The sequence below is a fragment of the Physcomitrium patens genome, chromosome 8, assembly GCF_059467195.1.
Source record: "Physcomitrium patens ecotype Gransden chromosome 8, ASM5946719v1, whole genome shotgun sequence".
NCBI classification, from domain to species: Eukaryota; Viridiplantae; Streptophyta; class Bryopsida; order Funariales; family Funariaceae; genus Physcomitrium; species Physcomitrium patens.
Window position 1 is genome coordinate 9975817 of NC_143417.1, and position 26736 is coordinate 10002552.

Genomic DNA, 26736 nt, shown 5'->3' on the forward strand with positions numbered 1-26736 from the left:
TGCACTCTGCTGACAGCATCCAAAGCAAGCCAGACACTGGCAATGAGGGCTCCTCCTCATGGGCAAAGCAAGAATGAAGAGAGAGAGATAACGTACCAGAAATGGATCTTATTTATTCAATCTATTTATGACCCCCCAAAAAATTTCAAAGATGGAAACAGAAAAAAAAGAAATTACCCTCCAAATATAATAATCCTCACTCGAGAGCCTCAGTGTGTTCCCACACCCAATTTGTCTGTCTGTCTGGCTGATTGCACCTCTTCTGTCTGTAGGGCCCCAATCCGGGCATGGGCGGCTCGCCTTTCTTAATATTATTTTCCGGATCCCCCCTTTTTTGAAAATTTTGGTTTCCCTCCTGCCCCTACCCCATCAAAAGAATCGAAAAAAACAGAAAGCCCTAAAAAAATCCTCACAGGAAACAACGGCAAAAGGACGAAGGAGAAGGAAGGGAGGAAGAAGTTGGTCACTGTGCGGGTGGGTGTGTGTGGGAGGTGAGGGATTGCAGGATTTGGGCAGCATTACTGCAGTTTGTCTCTATTACCCCAACCTGTCACATACGGTGGTGGCCCAGAAGGGAAGGGGGGGACATTGAAAGGCAGAAGGGAAGAGGGTAGGGTAGGGTAGGGTAGAGTAGGGGAGGAGAGGGAGGTGGGGGTTATGACAATCGCGGCCTGGCTGTGTGCTGGCGAAAGCTGACCTCGCAAGGAGATGACACAGCTGGGGACTGAGATCCGATTCACACTCACGCATTCAATGACCGCAACCCCAGTTAGTTTTTTAGCACATCTTTTTCCCCTTCGTCGAATGTACGCAGCGATAAAAACAAACCCTGTTGTTTCGCAAATTTGGAAAATTAGGGGGAAAGGGGCTGGGGTACAGGGGAGTTTGTTGGTAACGCCCGGACCAGATTAGAACCCTCTCAGTTATGGCCTTTACTGGCTACAGCGTTGAGATGATCATGTCGCCCCCGTGAAACTGTGTCAACTGGACGATGGGTTTTTGGTGGGTTTCGGGCGTAGGATAAATGAGTCCAGTGATACGGGCGATCGGAGTTTTTTTTTTGAAAAAAAACAAAAAAAAACCTGAGGGATCGTTGCAGTGTCGTGGTGGTCATCATTTGGATCTATGGAGGTGGATTTGGTGAGATGGGTTCATGATTTTTTTTTTTGACAGTCATTCTGCAGGATGAATTTCAGGGCGGGTGTGCAAGGAGTCAGGCTAAGGTTCCGACAGAAATGGAAACCGGTTCGGAGCAATTTCCGCGTGGATTACTTAATGTCTGCTTTAGAGATCATGGCACCATCGTCAAATTGCTGCCCTTCAGTTGCAATTCGCTCTGAACTGATGCGTTGGAGGACTTCACTGCGGAACTCCCTGACTGTAGACGAGCATTAATACGTGCACCACAGCTCTTATCCTCGCCACCGACTCGATGTTTTGGGGCTAAATGCAAAAAGGGGAGATTGCACGTCATCTTACATTGCGGTGTGTGGAAATCTACTTGTCTCTCACAAAAAATCCCTTTTCGCTCAAGTTCACGGTGTCTTTACATACAAGCCTACACAAGAATGGCAGCCTGTTTGTATTTGGTCTGAATAAGTTATTGGTTCACATGATGCATACCGAAGTCGAATGGCAAGATGTTGAGGATGAAAAGTAGCCTCCAAATTCTTGGAATGAAGGAGAATGGAATGAATCAATCAGGAATAGAACAAGGAAGATTCAAAGTCCGCGAGGTCTCAATCGCACCATTCGTGACAAAAATATAATTTAGGCTGTTGGACATTAATCGAACATAATCGAATTGGGTGTGAGTCTAGTCAAGTGGATGTACAGCTAGGAAAACCGCCTTGCTGGAATCACATGGACGAGATCGGAATTATCAGCGAAACTATTTTCTACGTTGCGGAGGCAATGTACTCGATGTGGTCGGCAGAGGGCAAAAACATTTCTTGTCGGCGACTGCATCAGGGATTTCAATGCCGAACTCTAACCTCTCAAACGCCATAACGATCAATGCGCTGTCCAAGCTGTCAAGTCCCAAGTCGTACATTTGGAGTCATCTGTTCCATTCACACCAGGGACTTCTAAGCTTTTTCGCTTCAAATATACAGTCAGTGAACTTTTGTGAAGTAAACATCATGCATAATTTTTTAACACCTATGTGGCGTTCTTCCAATTGCAGCTCTCGAGCTGGCATGAAAAATACATTGTAGCGTTTCGCTGTAGTGGTCACATGCCGCAGTCTCTGTGTCTGATTCAGGGGTTCCTTGATCCGCTACCTCCAGTTGAGTGACAACTTGAAACACGACACATGACGAGCCTAAGAATCTTTGAATTCTAATCCTAAAGCCAAACAGTGAGAAACAGTGATGACTCCTAAACAAGAGAATCGAATCAATTGATTGCAACTTGGAATAATTGTATGGATTCTGAATGACTACGATTCGTCGGGGCGACATGTAGATGGCCCGCAGTACTTGGGTTTCTGGAGCTCGTAAATATCTCTAACAACTACACTTCCATGATCAATCTCCGCATGGATCGCCAGCTGAAGAAAGTTCCGAACCCAACAGGACGACTTTAAAAGAAGTGGGAGTTTTAAAATGTATCAGAGTATGTCACATCTACAACTTTGTTAAGGAATGTTCTCAAAGACGAGACACGAATCACGACCTTCAAAAAATATTTCGAGCAGATGAGGCTTTACAAAAAAGATCAGTCTAACCAGAACCAATAACATTTTAACCCTAAACTGATTTCAGTCAGTGTTGCGATCAAATTCCAAGCTGCTCCGTTCAAATGTTCCAACTTTGAACACGAAGTATCAAGATAAACACGGGTAAATTACATTTGCACGGCTTTATAATTCAAGCCACGAATGCTGACCGCGTGCGTTCCGTATCTCTCGGTGGACAAAAAGTTCCAAGCCGTTAGTGATTAGAGCCTACTCCCCATTTTCATGCCTTGTGCCGCAATGCGACACTCCGCACCATCTGCGTTTTGGAACCCAGCTCTTCAATTCATTTTGGGTCGAATTCAGAATGCCACTCAACACCCAGAAACATCACCACATGACTTGTCGACCATGGCCTGAACTTCAACATCAGACACCGAACGAGACATCGTCCAGTTTGAGTCAGAGAAAGAAATTTCATCTCGAACCCTAAGCAAACAAAATCGGTTTGTCACAAACTTTCGCGGATTAACAACTCATTTGCGCTGAGAGCAGGACAGCACATCACAGCAAGCTCAAGAACAAAACGCTCCACTCCCAATCACCTTGAAACCATGCACAATCGAGCCAAAAAAACGACAGAAACACGAAGAAGAGTCTGCAAACCTTCTAACCTTCGTTGCAATCGTTTAACACTAAACCCTAGAATTCCTTAACGAAATGTTCAACTACTTTTGAGTCATACACCACATTCCTCAAATATACCCCAAATTCGTTGTGTTGCTAGAGTTTGACATTCCAAATGAAGATGCGAGTGTACAAAATTTGATGAAAAGATGTGCAATAAAATTGTAATCACTATCCTTAAATGGTGTTGAGATTTAGAGATGGTTCAATTTTTACAAAAAGTGGTTTAAAAGTTTTTTGAGGATTTTTTGATTTGGAGAATTGAAGGTGTTAATTATAAGTTTTGTCTCTAGAAGGTAGTATGAAGTGAATCTATTATATATATTAAATTATTAATTTATCCTTAAGCTTTGAAAGCTATAGCCTCTCGTTTTCTTCTCGAAGTCTAAAGATTTATTTAGAATGTTGTGTTGTACACACTATTGATGTTGTTAGAACTTGTGGATTTTAAATTTGATTTTATGAAATGATCATGTTGGTCTTGGAGAAATGACATGTGTTATTTGGTCAAATGAAGTGTAGGATAAATTGGTTGTTTAGAATATCTTCAAAGTATTAAAAGTTGGCAAGTTGTTTTCAAAATATCTTTAAAGATTAGCAATTTGAATTTTAGTTATAAAATCTTGATCCTTTGTAATGGATGCATATTAGATGGGATTTCATAATATTAGATAAAAGTAAAAAATAAAACAACAAAAAAATTAGAACAAAATTTTATAGATTAAATTGTACTATAAGTCTAAAGAAGGATCAATTCAAAAACAAATATTTTGGCTGTGATCAAATATATATATATATATATATATATGTTAAATAGACCTAGGCTTTTACTAAATTGATCTATCCATCCTAACCATCATAAAAAAAACAAATGACCTCCACATTCATTTCTTTACTATTGGATCCAAGGTGAATGAAAACCAACCACATTCATCATGACTACCATATTCTATATCATAGGTAGGTCGATTCAGTAAAAACATGGATCTATTTAGTAAAAAAATAGGTCTATTTAGTTTAAACTTGGGTCTATTTAACACTTATATATATATATATATATATATATATATAATATGTTAAATTTGTTATATTTGTACATTCTTTAAACCTTTTACTTTTTATAAATTAAAAAAACTTATGTATTTGTATCTTAAATTAGAGAATAGTCTTTACAACAATGATGTGGAATAGTATTATTAATGATTATTTGTTTATTAGATAAAGAAACTTATCATAAATGTTGCATAAGTTTATAGGCATACAATTTAATATGAGTTTTAAACGAAAATATGTGCATATTATATAAAATAGTATAGAACTAAAATTACTTAAGTTCAATAAGTTTTTTTTATTTGAAGATAAACAAATAAATTTTAATTAATTTTTAGTTTTTATTTTATTTTCTTTATTTTATTACCAAAAAATACAATAACATCAAAAAAGAATAAAATAACAATCATATAATTCTAATCTGATATTCTTATGCAAAAATAAAAGTATCTACAAAACAAATGATTTTGAATTCAAAAAATATATTATACATATTAAAATTTATTAAAAGAAAAAATTATGTCTAAATATATTATTTTTATTTTCTTTTAATTTAAAAAATCTATAAATTATAAAAAATAACTTCTTTAACATCATAAAGTTCTAAATGTGAAAATACCACAAATATGTAAAAAAATATTTTGTTGAATTAGCACAAAGTTTAATAAAAAGGTTATAGTTTAATTTAATTTTTATAAAAGAATTTTAAAGGTTCATATAATATTTTGAAGCATGTATTCAAAAAGTTAAAATAAAATAATAGAATAATACTATTCTTTCTTAATAAGAATTTTTCGTATCTAATAAAATAAAAATAATTTTACTTACATCAAGACTATCAATATAATAAAAAATTGTATATAGTTATAGATGCTTTTTTATATGATATAAATATAATAAATTATTTATTTATAAACTTACAAAATTTTAGAAATATTTAATCTTTTTTTAATGAAACTTGTCTATGAAAGATAAATATAAAATTTTGTTATAATTTTTTTCTTAAATGATAAAAAATAAAATAAAATAAAAATTAATTTTATTATTTTTATTTAATAATATTATTTTATATTTTCATTAGATAAAAAATAAAATAAAAATAATTTATAATATAAAAATAATTTAATCTATTTTTATAAATTATATATGTATATATAAATATAAATATAAATATATATAAGGTTGTTAAAGCCACACCTTAGTGAAGGACAAGAATTTAATGAAAGCAAATAAATAAGTGAAACTCTCTCAAAGAAATAGAAATAGAGAAGTATGTATATTAAAAAAAAAATTAAAATGGCTATCGTCAAAAGACAAAGAAACTAGAGACTCTTGAAATTAGACTAAAAATAAGAAAGAAATTGACAAGAGTGAAGAAGACTTCAGTCTCGCCTCTATAAATACTATCTATTTAGGATCTATGTAGCAATGTTCTATATGATCTTCAAAAACATGTTGACTTGGCATTGTATGTAATTTGACTTGCAAGGTAAGTTTTTTATATGGATGCCACATACTTAGCTTATTTTGGAAGCTACCAATATATGTGGCATATGGATAGCTAGTTGATCAAGTTTCTAACTTATCAATCAACTACAAACATATATAAAATCAAAATAGTGTCTAGGAAGCTTTTTCAAAAGGTATTATGAAATTAATCGACTTTTTCATAATTCTATTTCTTTATATTACCTAGATAATAATTACATTAGATATTTATCCATGACATTATATCCCTTTCTAGGGATAAGTTTCATGAGAAGTGGTGATCATATGTTGAAAAAGTCTAAGATGCGGTGAATTATATTTGCCACATACTCTAATCTTTGTTTCCTTTAAAGGTAATTGATAGGTCCTCTCAACTATTAGTAATATCACATTCTAGGGTGAGAAGACCATCCTATAATTTGGTCATTGTTGAAACCTTCATAACTTCTTTCAAACAAAACATTTGTAATACTATCAAGAGTTGTCACTACCTCCAATAAAATCACCAAACATTGAAAATCTTTTCCTAGGCTATATTACCAAATGCTTTGTATCTTGCCATCTTTTTGAGTATGAACATGTCATTCTTGAAGGTCTTCATTCTTATTACATCATCTTGAAGGCTATAGTAATTGCAATGTCTTATCCGATAAGTTAACAAATAATGACTCTTGAGTTGAATCCGCCAATTGTTGATTCTCCATCTCTTTAATGCCACAATTATACGCAAACTACAAACAAGAATAGAAGGTAGAATGAAATCTTTCTTGAATTTTATTTTTTTTATGGCAAAGGTTTACTATCCTTTATCTTTATTTTGATGGATGTTATTGATAAAAAGTCTCCACTATCATTGCTATATTTGCAAGTTTTTTTTTTGCCTCCAATATATATTCATTAATATCATTTCTGCATTAATGGACAAGATATTCTAACTTATTTTGGCATTGCCTTGAATCTAGAACTTCTTCTACTTGAAATTCTTTATTATTGTTTAGTTTTATGGGAAGAGGTGGAACTTGTTTTCTTCTTGGTATGTTCTTAGTCTTGTATGATTCAAGAAGAATAATGTGGAATATAAGATGGATTTTCATTGACTCTAGTAGATGTAATCGATAAGCTGTTAGATTGATTTGTTCACAAACAGGAAAAGATCTAAATCTGCGATAGTCTAACATGTCACAAGGACAAGTAGTCTTGATATAATGACAAAGTAGCAATACCTTGTCACCTATATTTAATTATATTTTTTCCTTTAAAAAGGCATTCAAGTTGATCTTTTCTTGTTTTTGAGCTTCCTGTAATTGCACCTTTATTGTTGCATGTAGCTTTGATAAATGATTTATCAAATCTTTTGCTATAAGATTATCAACTTTTGAAAAGTCAAAAGTATCAAGTCATGGATGATAACCATAATTGGCAAAGAAAGATATTTGTTGCATAGAAGAATACATCATAATATTATAAGCAAATTCTATCAATGACAAGAAGGTTTTTCAATTATCTTATTGATAATTAATGATACATCTTAAGTATTACTTCAAAACTTGGTTTACATGTTTTTTTTTTTTTTTTTTTTTTTTTTTTTTTTTTTTTTTTTATCTAATTTGAGGATGAAAGGTCAAAGAAAGTTTTATGTCTACTTTTAGAATCTTAAAAAATATTTTCTAAAATTTTAATACAAATTAAGTCATCCTATCCAATATAATATCTTTTGGCAATTTATGAGACCAATAGATATTGTCATGGAAAAGCTTGGCAGTTTCTTCACCTATGATAGATTTAGTGCATGGTATAAAATGTGCCATTTTGGTAAAATGATCTACTATCACAAATATAAAATTACACAAATCTGAGACTGAAAGATCCATAATAAAATCTATAGAAATAAAAGACCATGATTGTTATGGAATAGATAATGTCTCAAGAAGTCCACAAGGTTAATGACAAGGAGTTTTTGACCTTGAACAAATATCACATGATTTAACAAAGACTTTTATAACCTTTCATATTTGCAACCATCAAAAATCTCTAAATATTAGCTCCAAAGACTTATTATATTCAAAATATCATATCATTGGAAAGTCATCTTAAGTTTGGAGAACACATAAATGTGCTTCTCTTTTTGGAACATATAGATATCCTTCGAAATAAAGTACGTTGTTCTTGAACTTCAACTTAGAAATATCACAAGACTTAAAACAAGTATTCTTGATATCATGAACAAGAGAATCAAACGACATACTTAATTATTTTTTTTTAAAAAAAGTTGAATCAATAGTCGATATTGATTTCATTGCTTAAAGATATATATATTTTTTTGCTTCAATAAAATTATTCATTATTTATCAAAAATTACATCTCATTTTTTGGTGTAAGATAAGATCATCTACAAAAGACATTGGACAAACTTTGTTGTTTTTTTGGCTGATAATTTTTATTGAATGTGAATCTTGACAAAGACATACTTCAATAAGCCTGGCAACGATTCAAAATCTGTGATGACATGAAATACTTGAGGTTCTTGTAATCTATATATATGGTGACTCGATTGAAAGCGCCTTTTAGATAATAATGCCATTCTTGAAAAAAAATCTATAATTCCAAGTTCTTTCTCATAGATTTAATAATTAATCTCAATTGTTGGAAATTTCTTAGTATAAAAAGCTATTCGGTAGAGCTTGTCATCTTCTCCTATTTGTGACAAAACAACACCTATAGCTAAATCTGATGCTATATTTTCATAAAAAATACCTTTGGAAAATCAATGTGATATAAGCTTGGTACAAAAATAAATGCTAACTTCAAGGCCTCAAAAGATGCTTCAAGTTCTTTATTCCAATCAAGTTTGGCTATGGATGTAAGATGTGTAAAAAGAGTCACAACTTGAATTTTGTTTTTAATAAAAATTTGATAGGAATAGCCAAAGTTTAAAAAGAATTATACATCTTTTATTATTTTTAGAATCTTCTAATCTATAATAGTTTGAACCTTCTTTGGATCCATCATAAGTCTTTTATTAGAAATTATATATCTAAAAAAGTTAATTTGAGTAATGTGGAATACATACTTTTTCAACTTGATGTACAATCTCTCATCTTTAATTTTTGTAACACACAACAAATATGAACTTCATACTCTTTTGTGTTCTTAGAATAGATTAAAATATCTTCTAAATAATTAAAAATAAAATCATCTAAAAACTCACAAAAAATATCATTTATAAAATGTTAAAAAGTAGTTGATATATTTGTGAGTCTAAAAGGTATGACATTATATTCAAAGTGCCCATACCTTGTTCAATATGCACTCTTCCATTCATCTCCTTCTTTAATGCGGATCAAATTATACACTCCTTATAGATCTATTTCTGTATAGATCTTAGCTTGATTTAATTGATCAAAAGTATTAAGGATAAGGGATATCTATTTTTAATATTAATCTTATTGAATTGTCGATAATCTGTCTACATTTATAATAATCTATCTTTTTTCTTCACTAATAAAATAGGAGATCCATCATGAGATTTGAAATAGCATATGAAATTCTTGATCAAGTTCTTGTCAATGTACTTCTTGAATTCAATCAACTCATTTTGTGATAAATTATAGATTAGACCAAATAATGGCTAACTTCTCTCTTTTAAGTCGATTGAGCAATCATATGAATGATGCTCCAAAAAAATACCTACATTCTTTTTTTCAAAAATATCTTAAAAATCTTGATACTAACTTAGAATGCCACTTAAAGTCTTTTCATAATTAAAAATAGGTATAGAATAAATAACAAAAGGTGATCCTTCTTTTAAAGCATGCAACAAAGCTTTTATGTTTACGAGTATGGATTTGGCTATATTAGACTCATGGCTTTTTATAAAATTCTTAATAATACTTTGAAGAAAGTTAAGTTTATGAGAAATTCAATCTATAAGAGGATTATACTTTTCTAGCCATGATAAACCTAAAATGACTGGATTAGAAGGATTTTTAATCATATTAAAAATTATGCAACTACTATGACCATTTATTGCTATATCTATAGGAAGTATTTTATAAATAATATATTTAGAAGATAATGGATGGCCATCTATGACTTCTAAATGTACAAGTTTAGTTTTTAGTACTAATAGTATTCTATGGCTTTTAACAAACTCTTCATGAAAGAAACAAGCTAAGGCGCCTGAATTTATTAAGAGAGAGATTTTGTGATTATTAGATCCTAAATTTATATCTATTATAAAACAAAGAGAGGATATTGAGGAGATAATATGATCTTTTTTTGTATAAGATTCCAATTACACAGCTCCTATTGTAACTAGACAAATTTGTTTTTCAATATTTTTTATCTTTGACTATCATATTCTTCATTTTCTAGTTGCATCATTTCTTACGACAATATTAGGTAATGTACTTAGCTTCTTTATAATATAAATACAATATTTTTTTATGATAAAAAAAAAAATCTTGTTTAATAAGATGTTTAAAACATATTGCTTCAATTTGCATGTCTTCTACATCAATATATTTAGATTGAGAAATTGTCAATATCATCACTGAATTGTAATAGCATAGAGGTTCTTTAGTACAATTCTTAAATTAAAACTCAAAAAATCAATTGTTATACTTCACAACAAAGTCAATTGCTTGATTCAATGTTTGAGGATCAAGTAAGTTGAGCATCAATTTCTTTACCTCATATTGTAATCTATAGAAAAATTGACTTATAAGGGCAGTATCATCTTACTTAACATCAATCACTAGTTGTCAAAATTATGAAGCATATAATATCATTAATTGATTACTTTATCGCAAGATACAGATCTTTTTATTTGCAATACGAATTGCATTATGTTTTTTATATGTAGATTAGAACTCTACCAAAAAATTCTCCAAATTATCTAATATTAGATCTTGTCATTCAAAAAAAGATAAAAACCATAATAATGTTGAACTTGAAAGAAGTGTATCAATGAATCTAACTTGTAATCTCGGGATTAGATAGCTTTGAGGTTGAATTTCAATCATAAATTATAATTGGTTGATAAATCTTCAAAACTTAGATCTTCTGCTATCAAACTTCTCAAATAAGATAACTTTAGGTTTTCTAATACTAGAAGAGTGTTTTACTATAAGAAAAAGGATGTGATTTGGTGTAGATACTGAAGCTGCTCCAATCATATCTATATCTCTATTTCTTGCTATTTTTATTATTTTTAGTAGTGATAAAATGAGCTGATGTATCGCAAGCATCAACTCTCTCAATTGCTCTTATATTTGTGCCATTGCACTTTTCATTTCTAAAAGCTCTACCATGATAACACTTAGAAGTAAAAAAATATCTAATATTATTCAAGACAAGCAAAAAAGAAGACTTGAGAATAAAAAAATACTAAAAATAATATTAATTTAGAACATAATAATCTAGACTTCTAATACACTTATGTCTTATCAAGAAAAAGAAATAATCTATTCTTAATCAAGAGAAGACAAAGCTCTAATACTATAAGTGCACTCTTGTCAATCTATCAAAGAGAAAAATTTGATGACAACAAATAAACAAGTGAGACTCTCTCAAAGAAATAGAAATAGAAAAACAAGTATACTAAAAAGAAAAATGAAATGGCTATTGCCAAAAGATAATTTGAAGAAAATAAAATGTTGGATCAAGAGATATGAAATTCTAAAGTTTAAGGAGAAAAAAAAACCTTTGTAAGAAAAAAAATGCTTTAAAAGGATTTGGCTATAATTTGAATATTTTAAGCAAAAGAAAGGGATTTTTGGAAGCCAAGAATTTGTATATATGTTAAAAATGGAGATATGGAGCTATGATAAAAATTTGAAGGATAATAACAAATTTCCAAATGCTTTAGAAAGCCTTATGTACAAACCTTCTTAAATATAAAATATTTTTACTAGTAAAATATCTTTAATATTGTTGCATTTATTTTTTATCAATATTAAAAATAAATCACTTATTGAATTTTGGCTAGTAAATTAAAGCTAAATTCTCTATAGCTAAGTACCTAGTATATTTCTAAATCATGAATCATTCCATATGACACCAATCTCCATAAAAGTTTTGAACAAATAAAATGACAATTGAATTATATAATATACCAATAAGATTATTGTGCATTATAAATAGTTGTAATAAAAATATAATAATATAATAGAATTAGCAATGATGACAAAAATATTAATTTTATATATAAAAAAGTACGTACTTAACTTTATGAAAAAATCCATTTGATTTATATTTTGAAATAATATTTTAAATGAAAATTTAAATTATTTTTTGTAACTTACTTAATATTATAATTTATATTTTTATTTTTTATTGACTCAAATATTTATAAAAAATCATAAAATTATATATATATTTTAAATCAAGATAAAATAAATTATCTATATTTATTTATAAATTGATATTGTATATAAAAAATTTCCATTCCAATTCAAAAAATTATATTTTGATTAAAGAGATATATGTATTAAAAATATTTTTGATATATTGTACAAATCAATCATCATTTTATTAATTTGAAAAAGTTTATGGAGGTGGAAACATAGGTTGGGATAGGAATGGAGTAGGATTGTATTGGAAACATGGAACATGGGCTAGAAATGGAATTGGAGACATGATACGAGTATAAAATGAATCATGAAGTGGCAAGGGTAGATGAGGCTTTTACAAAATTGAAAGGTTGCTATAACATCTCTCTATAAGTTAATTATAAAAAAAATCTAAATATGAATTATACAACAAATGGCTATAAAATAATATCTATAGGTTGTCTTTTAAAAAAAAATAGAATAACTTATACTTAAAATTATATATTTATTTTTAAAAAGTATTTCATATTATTTAAAAATTACTTAAATATAATCTTTAGGTTTATTTTATAATATATATATATATATATATATATATATATATATGTATATATATATATATTAAAATAAGTAAATTATAGGTTATTCAGAATTTTTATTTTTTATAGAAGTTAATGAAAGAGTGACATAAATAAAAAGATATATATACATATATATATATATATATATATATATATATATATATATATATATATATATATATATATATATTAATAAAGAATATTCCAATTTATTCTTATTTTTAAAAAATAAATTAAGATATTTTTAGATGTAGATTTTAATAATTATGAATTATATGCTTCAATTCTTTATGCTCTAAATTTTTATGCTCTAATTATTAAAAAGAAATATAATTGCTATTTAGATATAAGAAATAATATATTTTAAAATTATTCTAAAAAGGTGATAATTAAATAAACAAAATAATTAATTTAGATTTAATTCAACTTAAATTTAATAAAAAATTGATATTATATTGTTTCTATATTAATTCTAATAATATATAAGTATATATCTAATAATAAATTATAATAACTTATTTATCTAAATTTTTCTAATACAAATAGCTAAAATTTGATACATAAAAGTTTTTTAAGAATGGAAAAAAAAATTGAACTTCATATTGCAAAGTGGCATCTATCTACAAAATATTAAGGTTTTGTATTTATGTTTATAGATGGGAGAAATATCATTATTTTGATTGAAATTTTAAATTAGTAGAAATTCAATCTGCAAGAGATACATCAATTTTCAATATATCATTTAAAAGAATTAATTAATCTTAGAATATTAAAATGCAGCCAACATTTTAGTTTTTTTAGCTTAATCTTTACTTTAAATTTTTTAAAATAAAATTCTCTAATTTAATATATTTAAATTAGAGCTTAATTACACAACCTTAAAATTATAGTTAAGATTTTAGTAAAATTAAATTAGTATGAGCAACTTAATACATAAATATTCTTTTTGTTGTCATTGAGTATATTTTAATATAATTAATTTTTATCAAAATAATTATATGAAGTTATCAAATTATTGTTTTTAAATTATGAATTTTTTCTTATAAAAATTATTTTTATATTCTAAGTTTTAATATTTTTAGAATTTAATATATTTTATTTATAAATTAAATATTTATTTTAGTTGCAATAAGTATTAATGGCTTTAATTTAGTTTTTTCTTAAGTGTCTTTGTTAAAAAATGTTAATAAATTAATTTTTATATCAAATTAGAGAATAAATTAGTAGGTTTCTTAATATATATATTTATATATATAATTTACGATTAATTAATTTTAATAGGTATGTTTTCAAAGATATATTTATTTATTATTTGATTTATTAAAATATCATATGAACAAAAGAAAAAAAGTGACATTAAAAAAGGGTGAAAAACTATAATAAAATTTTTTATTGTGGATTTTTTATTTTTTAAATATAGTTTTTATATCATAAATAAAATTTAAGTAAATTTAGATCTATAGAAATTTAATTATAAATTAATATTTTAAAATCCTATAATATATATATTTTAAATATTAAAGTATTTTTTAAATATAGTTTAAAAATAATAAATATGTTTTATATATCTTAGTTGAATAGCTTTAAATTATTTTTTTGTAGTAAAAAATGGCTTTTTTATTGAATGGATGGCAAACTATCATTGTAGTAGCAAAAACTATGGTAGCATGTGGTGACATACAATAGATGGCCAATTGTGGTGGCATTTGGAACATGCTAGTTTATTGTCTAGGATTGTTTGACATATCTCAAATATATTATGGTACTTGTTTTATTTTAAAATATTCTTAAAAAAAATTACAAAAATAGAATTAGATTTCTTAAATTTTATTTTTTTTATAGTTTTTTTTTGTTTTTTTTTTTATTTTTTACAACAATCACAAAATGTATTTGAAACAGAGTACAAAACATATCTATTCACATTTTCTAATGCTTAACAAACAATATATAAGAATCATTGATAGTTTCTCTGTGAAGGTTACAAGCATTAACTGAAGCATAAAGCTTTATTGTTGTTTTTCTTAATTTAACTATTCCATAAAAGAATCATGAGGCTGGGTCCACTGGTTTAATAAACATGGCTTTTAAAAAGCAGCTAAGATTTTATACGCAGCTCATAAATGATTTTATTTCAACTCATCCGTATTTTATTGAGATAGTTAATTTAGAAAAATTATGTAATTTTATGGAAATAATTTTCTTTTTTCTTTTTTCTTTTTTTGTGATTTTGAATCTTATTTGATACAATGAACAATTATATATATTTTAAAGTCTCATAAAATGGTTTTAAAATAATAATAATAATAATAATAATAATTCTCTCTCTCTCTCTCTCTATATATATATATATATATATATATATATATAAACACTAAGGATACAAATGAAAAAAATATAATCTAAAAAAATAAAATTTACAACATGATTTTAAAAACAAAAGATTTATTTTTTTAATATATATATATATATATATATATATATATATATATTCATGTAAATGTTTTTTAATTTTTTAATTTTAAGCCTATATAACAATTATAAATTTTTGACTTTATAAAAAAATTGACTGGCTTTTTGAATATTATTGCATTTCATAAATTTCTCACATTTTAGTTCATTTTCCATGAATTTTTACAAATAACTTGTTAACTTTGATAAAGTTTCTTGGTCATTCAAAAAAACGTTTAGACTTAATTAGCACGGAATAAGATGTAAATATTATTATTCTTTTCAATATTACTAAATTTATTAGTATTCTGAAATTACTAAGAAATTGTGTTAGTAGCCAAGATTTAAAAGTCCAGTGCAAGCAAAATCAATTATTTCGAAAAGTTGTTAGTTGGTTTATTTATTTGTTAATGTCAATATGTTAGATGGTTTATTCATTTATTATCATATCTGTAAAAATGATTGGATGAAAATATATATATATATATATATATATATATAATTAGACTTGTGCACAAAGAAGCAACGTTTATCAATGTAAAACAATCATGAAAACATAATCTTTATAAAGAATGGCAAACAACAACACTTGTGTGCAAAACACCTCAATGCCAAATAAACACCCACTTTATTTTAGAAAAGACCAAAAATAGTGTGTGCAACAAATGACCCTTTCAAACATGCTCACCCAATCCTTTGCAAAAAAAATGACCACAAGGGCAGTCATCTTCACTCAATATAAAAATAAAATTAAAATAAAAAATTTAACACAAAAACGGTGCTGATGTGATTGAAGAGCTTCGAATATATATATATATATATATATATAATTTTTCAGAACGTCTACTTGTAGTTGTAAAGAAATGTACATGGTTCGTAAGCAAAGATCAGACAGCGTTTGCAATGTGGGTTTTACATCCTCAAATGCTCGCGATCATACAATTAGGGTTTTGATCCGGTTGTCATATTTTGGAGGTTTATGTGAGTGTGAGGGAGAAGTGGAAAATAGTGTGATTCTGATGAAACACTGCAGAGGGTTCTTCTTCTTGTGCATCGTCATGTCTTGTCTTGTCTTTCTTAGAGTGTGGAGAAAAATTGATTTGTGATGGATTTGTGAATAAGTTTGTGTGCATCAGACTGCGATTGTAGATTGTGGTTTTTCCAACAGCTGAGTCAATGATTTATTTTATGCCGATATCAGCACTCATCTTCTTGTTAAATACATTACTTGCACTTCTGTTTTGGTATTTGTCATTTTGTTTCGGTGTCTACTCTGTGAATTATACCCACATGGGGCTCGGTAAAAGAGTGCTTGATTCTGTGTCACGCTTTGCATTTTGAGTCGAAAGGTTCTGGTGAGGTCCCTCGGAAGCATCAACGTTGAAAGACAGGTAAGCCATTTGTGTTTTTTTGCACCTTTACGTAATTTCCTGATGAAATTAAATTGAATTGAATTTTTTCTGAAACTATATGGGGATGCTGCTTTCAAATCATTCTAGTATACTTTACGTCCTAAATCCCATTCGGCTCATGACGTACATATCCAGATAAGTCTTGGTACAATCTGGAATTTGATCTTGCAAGCTTTGTGTGTAAGGAATGAACACATTGTTCTTGGGGACGGAGCATTTTGCAGAATTTTGTTGGTGATGAACTAACACAATCCACTTCCCAAAAGTTTCTATTACAACAAAAAGAAATAAGTCCTTTTTATATTATTTTGTACTTCAGACCAAAATTGCTCAAGACAGATTGGTTGATGTTGCAGGTTGGTTTGTGGGCAGGATGTCATGTGAAGGATGCTTGGGTTCCACTACAACTGTGAGCAGCAAGTGTTTCCGATGATTGCCGCCTGCTCCTCCCAGACACATGAAGTTAAGATCAGCGGTGATCTTTCTGTCAGGAGGAATCTGAATTATTGATGGTGATTGACCACTACTACCTGCATTTGAACTAAGCGATTTTTTTTTTTTTTTTTTGAATTTTTTTTATGTTGCTAGTTTGTAAATCTTTTTATTTTATATTATTTTATATTTTAGGTTTAAGTGTAGTTAGAAGTTGGTTGGGAAGGCGCAGGTCTAAAAACTGTGAAGCTTGAGGTAAATCTGTTCACCTTCACAAATTTGGAAACCACTGCTTCATTATTTTATTCTATTTTACTTTGTGTTTTCGTTCTTCAAGGTCAGATCTCCCATTGAGAGCTCTTTCAGGATCCTGGGTGGGTTCCGTACTGCCACGTTCAACGGATGGTGTTTTGAATTGCACGAGTCAAGTTTTATTCCTGGTCTTTTATGTTTTAGTTGGAGATCTTGGGCCCACTCTAGAACGTTTACACATCTTGAAGTGACAATAGCTGAGGGACATGTAATGCAGATTTCATATCAACTATCTTCAGGCAGTACTTCCTGCAAATGTGGCTAAAAACCACATGTCATCATTCTCATTTCTAGTTTGTTTGAGCATAGTTTGTTATTATCATCACTATTTTACTATGGAAATAGCAGCATGCATTTAATAGGTGAGTAGCAATCACTCTAGTTTGCAGCAACACTGGGTCGAAAAACGTTACCAAAGGAATTATTTTCTCTAGTTCTTTTCTCTAAGCACGACATGAATTAGTTACTATTATTATTATTATTATTATTATTATGTTTTTATGTGTTTTTATATCAATTTAATTAGATTTAGAGAACTGGACGATTTTATTTTTATTTTTATTTCTTTCCCCCCAGAGCATTCCATAAACTAGAAATAAGAAGCTTCTAGCACCGCTTGTGACACTCCACCCACCGTCTTACGTCCACATTCTGTTAAGATCCAATCTGATTGACGCGTACTGTGCAAATCTCCAGAATGAAAGCGAACGGAGTTGATGTTTTGAGATCACAGCTTAGCAGTGTTGCATCTCTGGGTCCTGACGAGAGAGTGGCTTTCCACTCTGACATGAATTAAGGTCACAATCGTTTAGGTGCTGTGGTTGCAGAAGAGTTAACCGAAGAGCATCCATTAGTTGTCGAGTTCAATTGCACATTTTTTCACAAAGTAAAAAACCTTCAGAACCAAGGAAAATCATGTTTCATCTGTTGTGATGAATACATGGTTGTTGGTTGGCTTTCTGTCCGGGCTCACCAACCGCCAACCCACAATCACACGTTGAAATCCACCATCAGTTTCGACAAAATAACTATCTGTCTATAAAAAAATTTAAGGTAACCTACACTTCCAACTTCAGCGAAACTATTGGCCCCTAGTCAAATTCAACACGCTATTTTTTACTTTAATAATTTGTAGTGACTTGATTCTGCTCGAAGCGAATAAAACGCTCTATGTAGTCATTGAAGTACAGAATTGTATAAGCAGACCGTAATATGATCACGATATTGTTCATTTGGTGGGATCTACTCAGTGGACGAAAGAACAGAAGAAAATAATTAAAACTAAAATTAAAAATATAAAAGAAAAAAAGCATTGTTGGCAGATAGTGTAAACTGATTTTTAGATAGCAGCATTCCTTGGTAACGGAAGACCATGTTAGTGTGATTTGCTTACTCGTTGATGGAAATGTTCCGGTCAAATCGCGTATTTTCAACATGTGTGAGACTAATCTCAAATTGCCGACATTAGGAGGTACTCGTTTTCTGACACGAAATTCCAATCAGATTCGTTGAGGCCCGCGCACACGGATTAGGGTCCCCATGACATGGAGCCACCGGAGGAAATGCTACGCAGAAATTACGTGCGAAGAATGTTGTACCATGAATTAAAAGGTCTATCTCGAGTCAAGGTTAATGAGTGAAAGTGTCGACCTGGAGCGTAGAGCAGGACTCTAGAATTGCCAGCCGAGCTTCACATTTCGAACGAGGGTCTGTAGGAACAGGTCATGAGGCAGTCATGCCTGAGACTTGGAAACCTGATGGTACGTGGAAAGAGGAGAAGTAGAAGCAGGAGGAGAAGGAAGAGGAAGAGCAGGCTTCTCTCTAATCTGCGCAAGCTTTGAGGGGAAGTCGGCAGAGAGGGTACGCTTTATGGGTCAGAGCGGAACCGAGCCAGTTCGTGTGAACTCCGGTTGTTGCGATTCGAGTTTTCGAAATAAGCAAGAGTAAGGAGAGCTAGAACGAGAGCTGGGTTTTGTCCATCACCAGGGGAAACTAATAGATCTGTCCATGGCGTCGTCGTCGCGCGCCATGCGCTGGATGGTCTTCTTCGCCTTACTTCCCTGCTTATTTGCACATCAGGTATTCATATCTTTTGCTTTTGTTTTGTTTTGTTTTTTGTTTTTTGTTTGTTTTTTTTTTTCTTCTGTTTTTTGCTGTGGGGCTTTCAGGGTTTTGGATCGTGGTATTGTTGAGGAATTATACAGTTACTTTCTAAGAATGTGAAAATTATGTGCGCCTTGGGGTGTTGCGGATGCCGATTTGTGTTGAAGTTGTCACGATTTTTTTTCATATTGGTCTAGTACAGAATGAAAAGGCCTGTCTGTTGATTTATTTATTTTTTGATTATTTATTTTTTTCCTCTTTTAATCTTAGAACGGGCGACATAGGCTGTTGCGCATTTGGGATCTGGAAATTTTGGCTGATAAGTAGTTTTCTTGGGATTTGTTGGCGGTGTTTGCAGTTGGAAAATGGTGGAGACGGAGGTGGTGTTGTCTTCAGGGATTTGGACGTTACTTGGGGCCGTAATAAAGTATGTCTAGCTCTTACCTGTCCCTAGGGATTGTAATTTATAGCATTTGTATAGCGTCATGTTTATTGGTGTTTTTTGGTTCAGGTTTGAGCATTTGAATCAGGTTTGTAGTTTTTACTCTTTGGAACGAGTCGTCGAGATTTCAACCTTTGAGTAGTGATCTTAGGTGGTTGTGGCAAGTTCCTCACCAGGTCTCCATTCAGTCTGAAAATTTAAAAATTCTGCTAATTCCTTTCTTATAAAACCCAGTCCACCCGGCCTTCGGTTGGGAGGTGTAATTATTTATGCAGCCGAGAATAATGCATAAGCTGGGTGGTGAATTTCATCTTATTCGACGCAGGCAAGCTCTTAATGGTTTTTCAAGAGCCCTAACAATTATCGAATCTAGTTTTCTGTAGGGTTGTGGAATTATGTAGTCTGATGCTTGTTGAAATCTGTGTTTGATACTGAGATCGTTCGAAGAAAGCTCTTAAATTGTTTCGTTGGAGTAGATTGGTCGAAAATAATAAAATGGTAGCATGCCATATCTGAAATAGAAACCTAAATGGGCGCGATGTGCGAATGAAGTTGATTTTCGAGAAATGCTTAAGGGTACTCAATCGGCCTGTGTGTTGGTGTGTGCAGTTATTAATGGACCAAGATGATGTATTTCCCAAGAGGGTGAAACAGGAAGCTGGAAGACATGAGATCGCTAACGCAGTTGGAAGCAATGGGTTCACGGATGCCGCATTCACAAGCCTCTCCATGATCCTAGTTAGTGAGGTAAGTATGGGTGCAAAGGTCAACATACGTGCCCAAATACTCTTTTTACAAGATTGGAATATCTCTGGTTACTTGCGATTAAAGTAATTTTCTTTTCGGGTAATGTGGAAATGATGGGTTGTCAGGTAAGGTCGACACGTGATTCCTATCATCTTTTTTGCAGATTGGAGACGAGACCTTTATTATTGCTGCATTAATGGCGATGAGACATCCACGGGCCATTGTGCTCTCTGGAGCATTGTCAGCTCTTATCATCATGACCGTGAGTTCTGACCACCTTGTAGCTTAGAAGGTCATAAGGACCATTGTGTCAGAATTTGGCATGGTTCTGGATTCCATTGGGATATGTTAAAAGTTGAACTCCACGTAAGGCATAATCAATTGCTCATTTTTGAAGGGCCATGTGAAGCATTTTCACCGTAAAACCTAATGAATCTGACAATGGGTACAGGGTTTTACCCTTGTCAATCCCAATGTGTTACTTGATGCCAGTGAACTTACACAAATTTTTAATGTTGTCGTAAGACAGATTTTGTCAACTGGACTTGGCGTAATTGTGCCCAACCTGATCAACAAAAATCTTGTCAACAATTTCGCAACAGGTTCTTTGCTCCTACACTATTCAGTTGTGTCTACAAATTGCTTATAGTTACGTATTTTGACGTGTTAGAAATGTCAGAAATACAATTACGAAGTTTTGTGGGTTTCTTCGTTTTTGCCGCAATTCGCATGCCGTGCCCTTAGTGACTGTTTTTCTTCAATGGCGATTACAGGACTCTACACTTTTTTTGGACTCCGGCTTCTATATATTGCATACACTGCTGATAGCACTCCTCAAAAGGAGATGGAAGAGGTGAGTGAGGTCCAAAAGTTTTGTCTTTGCTTGAGTTCTCTTTAAAACTATATCTACATTTTGTTCGTGCCTAAAAATGAGATAAAACTACCTTGGTAACTAGCAATGAGTGAGATAATCGAAGGTATGGTCATTTCAGGTATCATATGACATAATTGGAGGTCTTTATTCACCCTGCTTAGCGATAAGTTTGTCCATTGATTGTTGTTTTGATCGTTTTATGGAGCATCGGTCCAGGTTGAGGAGAAACTGGAAGGTCCAAAGAAGAAAAATCTAGTTCGTCGCGTTTTTTCTCGATTCTGTACCCCAGTATTTCTTGAGGTGCGTTTTCACTAAATGATTGCTACTGTGAATAGATCAACTATGGGCTTAGCAAATATCCGCTTCTGAATGATGTTGCACAAAACCTATTGTATCATAACAATTCGTTTTATTCACAGATGCTTCTACTGCTATTGTGGATTTGTGCAGTCATTCATTTTGACCTTTTTGGCAGAATGGGGAGATAGAAGTCAAATTGCAACTATTGCAGTACGTTGTTTCACTCTTCTGAAACGTTCTTTCCGCGATCTGGAGAATCGATTATGTATTTAATGCTGTAATTCTTCTTGTTCAAAAAAATCATTATATGCTCTTATATGCTTCTCAAGTGAATAGTAAGAACTGTGAAGTTCCTGTCCTTGAGCAACTTTTTATGTTGCTTACAGCTTGGGGCACACAAAAATCCTTATGGAGTGACGCTCGGTGCAATTGCGGGACACTCAGTATGTACATCTGTTGCTGTGGTTGGAGGTCGACTTTTGGCATTGAAAATATCACAGCGTACTGTTGCAACTGTTGGAGGCTTTTTGTTTTTGTTTTTTGCAGTGAGCTCTCACTTTTATCCTCCATTGTAATTTAACCTCATTTCTTTCAATCAAATAGATACTCAAGCCATTATTTAGATACTCAATCCAGTCACAAGGGCCCCTGCACCAGTATACCTTCTTCACATTTAAAATTTATTTATAACTGCCTGCTATGATGATCATCGAGGCATCAACCCTATCTAGCAGTATCAGATTAGAACATTTGACAATTGTGTACTCTCTTTTGCAACTAGTCTGGGTTCAGGATTTGAATTCTAACCCTTGTAGTTTTCGCTTAAAAATTTCTGCACGCAAACAGATGTCCAGGCAAGAAGAAGACCTGGCTTTATTTTATTCTTTTATTCTTTTATTTTGATTTTGGTCATTAATTTGGAGGTGCACCATGCATTGTGAATCTCTACATCAATTAGTGGATCATGCTCATTATTTGTCAGTTTTTCCCCCTGAAATGAACAAATATTGCTTTGGTTTTAATTGCATGTTAACCCTCGAGTTCCAATTTGATACTCTCTTGGTATCAGACTCATATTTTCATTAGAGTGTAGCAATTGAGGAAATCTAGTGCAGAATGTTTTCAAGCATGACAAACTTTAATTATACTCAAAGGAATATCAAATTAGTTGTCTCTTTCTTTGTTCAAAATTCATGTATCTCATGTTTGTATAAAAACTCAGTGCCCAGGGGGCTTCTTACGTATGCACCACTACTATGTGATGTTTTGATCATGGAAGAGAATTAATTCACACTCATGTATAGATTGTAGACTTAGTGGCATGTTAGTGCCATAAAATATACTTAATGTAATATGCATGAGAATGCATGGCTCTTGTTTTCCTTGAAGCCCAAAGGACTTTTTAATGTTTAGCTATTTGTGTATGTATATTTTATAGAGCTTATATATATAATTTCATTGAATAAAATTTAATAAGCTCATTAAATAAAAGTTATTACATGTACAAATTAAGAGGTAAGAGGATGTAGTTCATAATTACAAATACATGCTAGCAAAGTCTAATCTAATAAATGAAGAATTACATGTAATTATAGTAGACAAAGTTATTCCTAAAATCAGATTAGATAATACAAGAAAAAGTCTTGGCTAGTATAAGAGATGGATTTAATTGAGCTTTGAATTGTTCCATTTATGCAATCAACTAACATAAAGGGCCACGTTACACTATGGTCAATTGTTAAACAAACAAAGGATTTAAGAAATATGATTGGTGGAGAGCAAAAATTAACTGCTCAACCTTTATATTAGAAGAAATTGACCAATAAATGTTTTAGTCAAATGTGTGACATGGCAACACTTTATGATGATTTTGGCACCAAAGAGTTATTCACTTCACAACATATTGGATCAAATATGAATAGTAACTCAATTATCATTTAAGTGGACAAATCAAAAATATTATTTATCATATTTTAATAGACTTCTACATTAAGCTTTTGCCCAATTTCAAGTAAAATTTTCTATGATTTCTTTAAACAAATGGCCATATCATAAAGTGGCCCTCAATATCTCTATGCATGATATAGTGACTCAAAAAATTGTTTCAATGTTGACATATTTTGGAAAGAATGGTGTATTATAGATGAATTGTAGTAAATAATGACATGTGGTTTGTATAGCAAATAATATATTCTTTTACAACTACCAAATGAGCCCAAGTTGAAAAGAATCCATTAGGTAATTGCAAAGCTATGACCAATCTAATTTGGAATAGTATTGAAACAATTTTTTGAATATGGTGTCTAATTTTTGGATTCTATTAATTATTCAATATTACAACATTCTATCATCATTACATTTACTATAAAAATATTATTACTAATCTAATGATATCATTAATTCTTATTAGCATCTATAAAAGGACCATTCTTAATCACAATTCCTGGCATGGACATATTCCAAATTACTACATTCTAGGACCTTCTAGAATCTTCTTCAAATTTTTAGAATCTTTTAGATATTTGTAGAATCTTTCCCAATCTTTTAGAAAGTTCCATAGGCTTTAATAAGCTTCTTTAGACTTCTAAAAACTTCCATAAAAAGTACCATAGACTTCTGTAATCTTTGTTATAATATAAATAGGAGTCTTTGGAACTACTTTTGCTATCAAACTCATTCTTTGTCTTTAATCTTGATATATTTTTTTGTCAGATTCTTATATCCTTGATAATTCCTTGAACAACTATGAGACCCATTCCTCGCTCTCTCTAAGACAATATTACCTATGTTCTTTTTCATTATCAAAAATCTTATAGCCAAATTGCTTTTAAACTTAGCTGAAGTAAAGCTATTATCTCTAGGCTAGCAAAAAAGATCACATTTAATAGAGAGAATCTTAAATTAGACAAACCAAAAAAACTTAGTGTAGTAGATGAAAGGACAATCATTTGTCAAATCAACACTAGAAAGGCTAAAAATGGTATTGAGGTTGCTAAAAATCTTAAGAATATTATTAATAATCTTGTGACAACCCAAACCATTTGAAATGTTCTCAAGAAATGGAATATGAAAGTTGTGATGAAGAAGAAAAAACCACTACTATCTACCCCCCATTAAAAACAATGCTCGAATACTGCTTTGAAATACAAGGGATGGACTATAGAAGATTGGAAGAGGATTATTTGGTCAGATGAAATAAAAATCAATAGATTTGGATCTGATGGCAGAAAGTAGGTATGGAAATAAAAGGATCAATTGTCGCTTGATAAGAAGATCCAAAAAATAATTAAGTGTGAGGTTAGAAATATAATGGTATGGAGTTGTATGGAATAGAATGAGGTTGAAAGGATGGCAAAGGTTGAAGGGAGGATGGATGCCAAGTAATTTGTAGAAATTCTTGAAAAAAAATCTACTCCTTAACATTGAAGAATCTAACATTTTTAAAGAGAAGGTGATTTTTCAGCAAGATAGCAACCCCAAGCATAACTCAAAACTAACATGGAAGTAGTTTGATGATCATGAAATTAAAGTAATGGATTGGCTTACTCAGTCTCTTGATCTTAATTCCATAGAATATCTTTGGAAGTACCTCAAATGCTAGCTCAATACCTGGAAGATAAAACCAAATGAAATTTGGAAATTATGAAAAAGAATAGATGCAGAATAGAATAATATTGAAGCAATTTTGTACCAAAAGTTAATAGAAAATATGCCTAGGAGGTTCGAAGTATTTATCAAGGCCAAAGGAAGTCCTACAAAGTATTGATATGTAATTGGATACCACATTCAAAAAAATATTTCAATATTGTTCAAAATTGGATTGGTCATAGCTCCATAATTATGTGATGGATTCTTTTCAACTTGGGCTCATTTGGTAGCTATAAAAGAGTACTTTATTTATTATACAAACCATGTGTCATTATTCACTATAATTCATTTGTAATATATCATTCTTTTTAAAATATGTCAACATTGAAATAGTTTTTTGAATCACTATATATTAATCATTAGTGAAATCCACCTCACTTTTGTTACAAGCTTTAAATTGAATTGTTCCAATATCTTTATATCAATATCGACTTACAATTCAATTAGAAAACCATCCAATACTAAAATTCAAGAAAAACCAATATATTTTTATAATCTTATGGATTATTTGTAGTATTGATTGTAGTTGTTAGGATAAAGTTTTTGGAGTTGAGTGAAGTTTTATTAGACAGGACCATCTGACTACAAAAACAAACTTGCTAAAGCAATAATAAGCTATTGTTATTAGTCGTTGCCAAATTTGATGCTCATATTGTTGATTAGCAAACGGATCATGTGATCTTTGAGTATGAACATGTTACAAAACCTTTGAAAATGGATAATTGTGTATAATTTATTTAAATCTTTTCAATTAAGTTAGATAAGTAAGACTTTTTTGATTAAGAAGATCAAATTTTACATGAGCTATCTTTCAATGACATATTATAGCAAGAGATGAATTTTGACATTTCTAAAGTTGACATCCATATTACAAAAAAAAAGAAAAGAAATATAAGACAATAATGATAGAAATGATGGTTGATGATTCAATTGGTAATAGAAGCATACATAAAATATAGAATACATACATATCAATGACAAAAAATAATATTGTTATAGGACTGTGTAAAATCACTACATATATTAGTATGAAGACTAGATATATAGTAGTCTTTGAAGTACTAACAAACTTATTTATTAATATCTTAGATATCTTAAGGTTCTAAGTAGAATATTTTAATGCTCTAATACATCCTTGTGCTTAGAATCTTTCATAATTTGAACTTAATTAAGTCAAAAGTTAGATACTACTTTATTTTTTTG

The 26736-nt window shown here is 30.6% G+C and overlaps 1 protein-coding gene across 2 annotated transcripts; it reads left to right on the forward strand.

Annotated features, from left to right (window-relative positions):
• The first annotated feature begins 18998 nt into the window (after positions 1 to 18998).
• LOC112285342 (GDT1-like protein 3) lies at positions 18999 to 22801 on the forward strand. 2 transcript variants are annotated; one of them, XM_024526061.3, is made up of 9 exons: positions 18999 to 19498; positions 19881 to 19949; positions 20574 to 20711; positions 20875 to 20973; positions 21241 to 21313; positions 21485 to 21564; positions 21802 to 21885; positions 22036 to 22095; positions 22272 to 22801. In XM_024526061.3, the coding sequence occupies exons 1-9, from the start codon at positions 19427 to 19429 to the stop codon at positions 22458 to 22460; spliced, it is 864 nt and encodes a 287-aa protein (XP_024381829.1). In that variant the 5' UTR covers positions 18999 to 19426; the 3' UTR covers positions 22461 to 22801. The 2 variants fall into 2 exon arrangements, with proteins under 2 accessions (XP_024381829.1, XP_090108625.1); XM_090252499.1 differs by having other exon boundaries at positions 22061 to 22095.
• The last annotated feature ends 3935 nt before the right edge of the window (positions 22802 to 26736 follow it).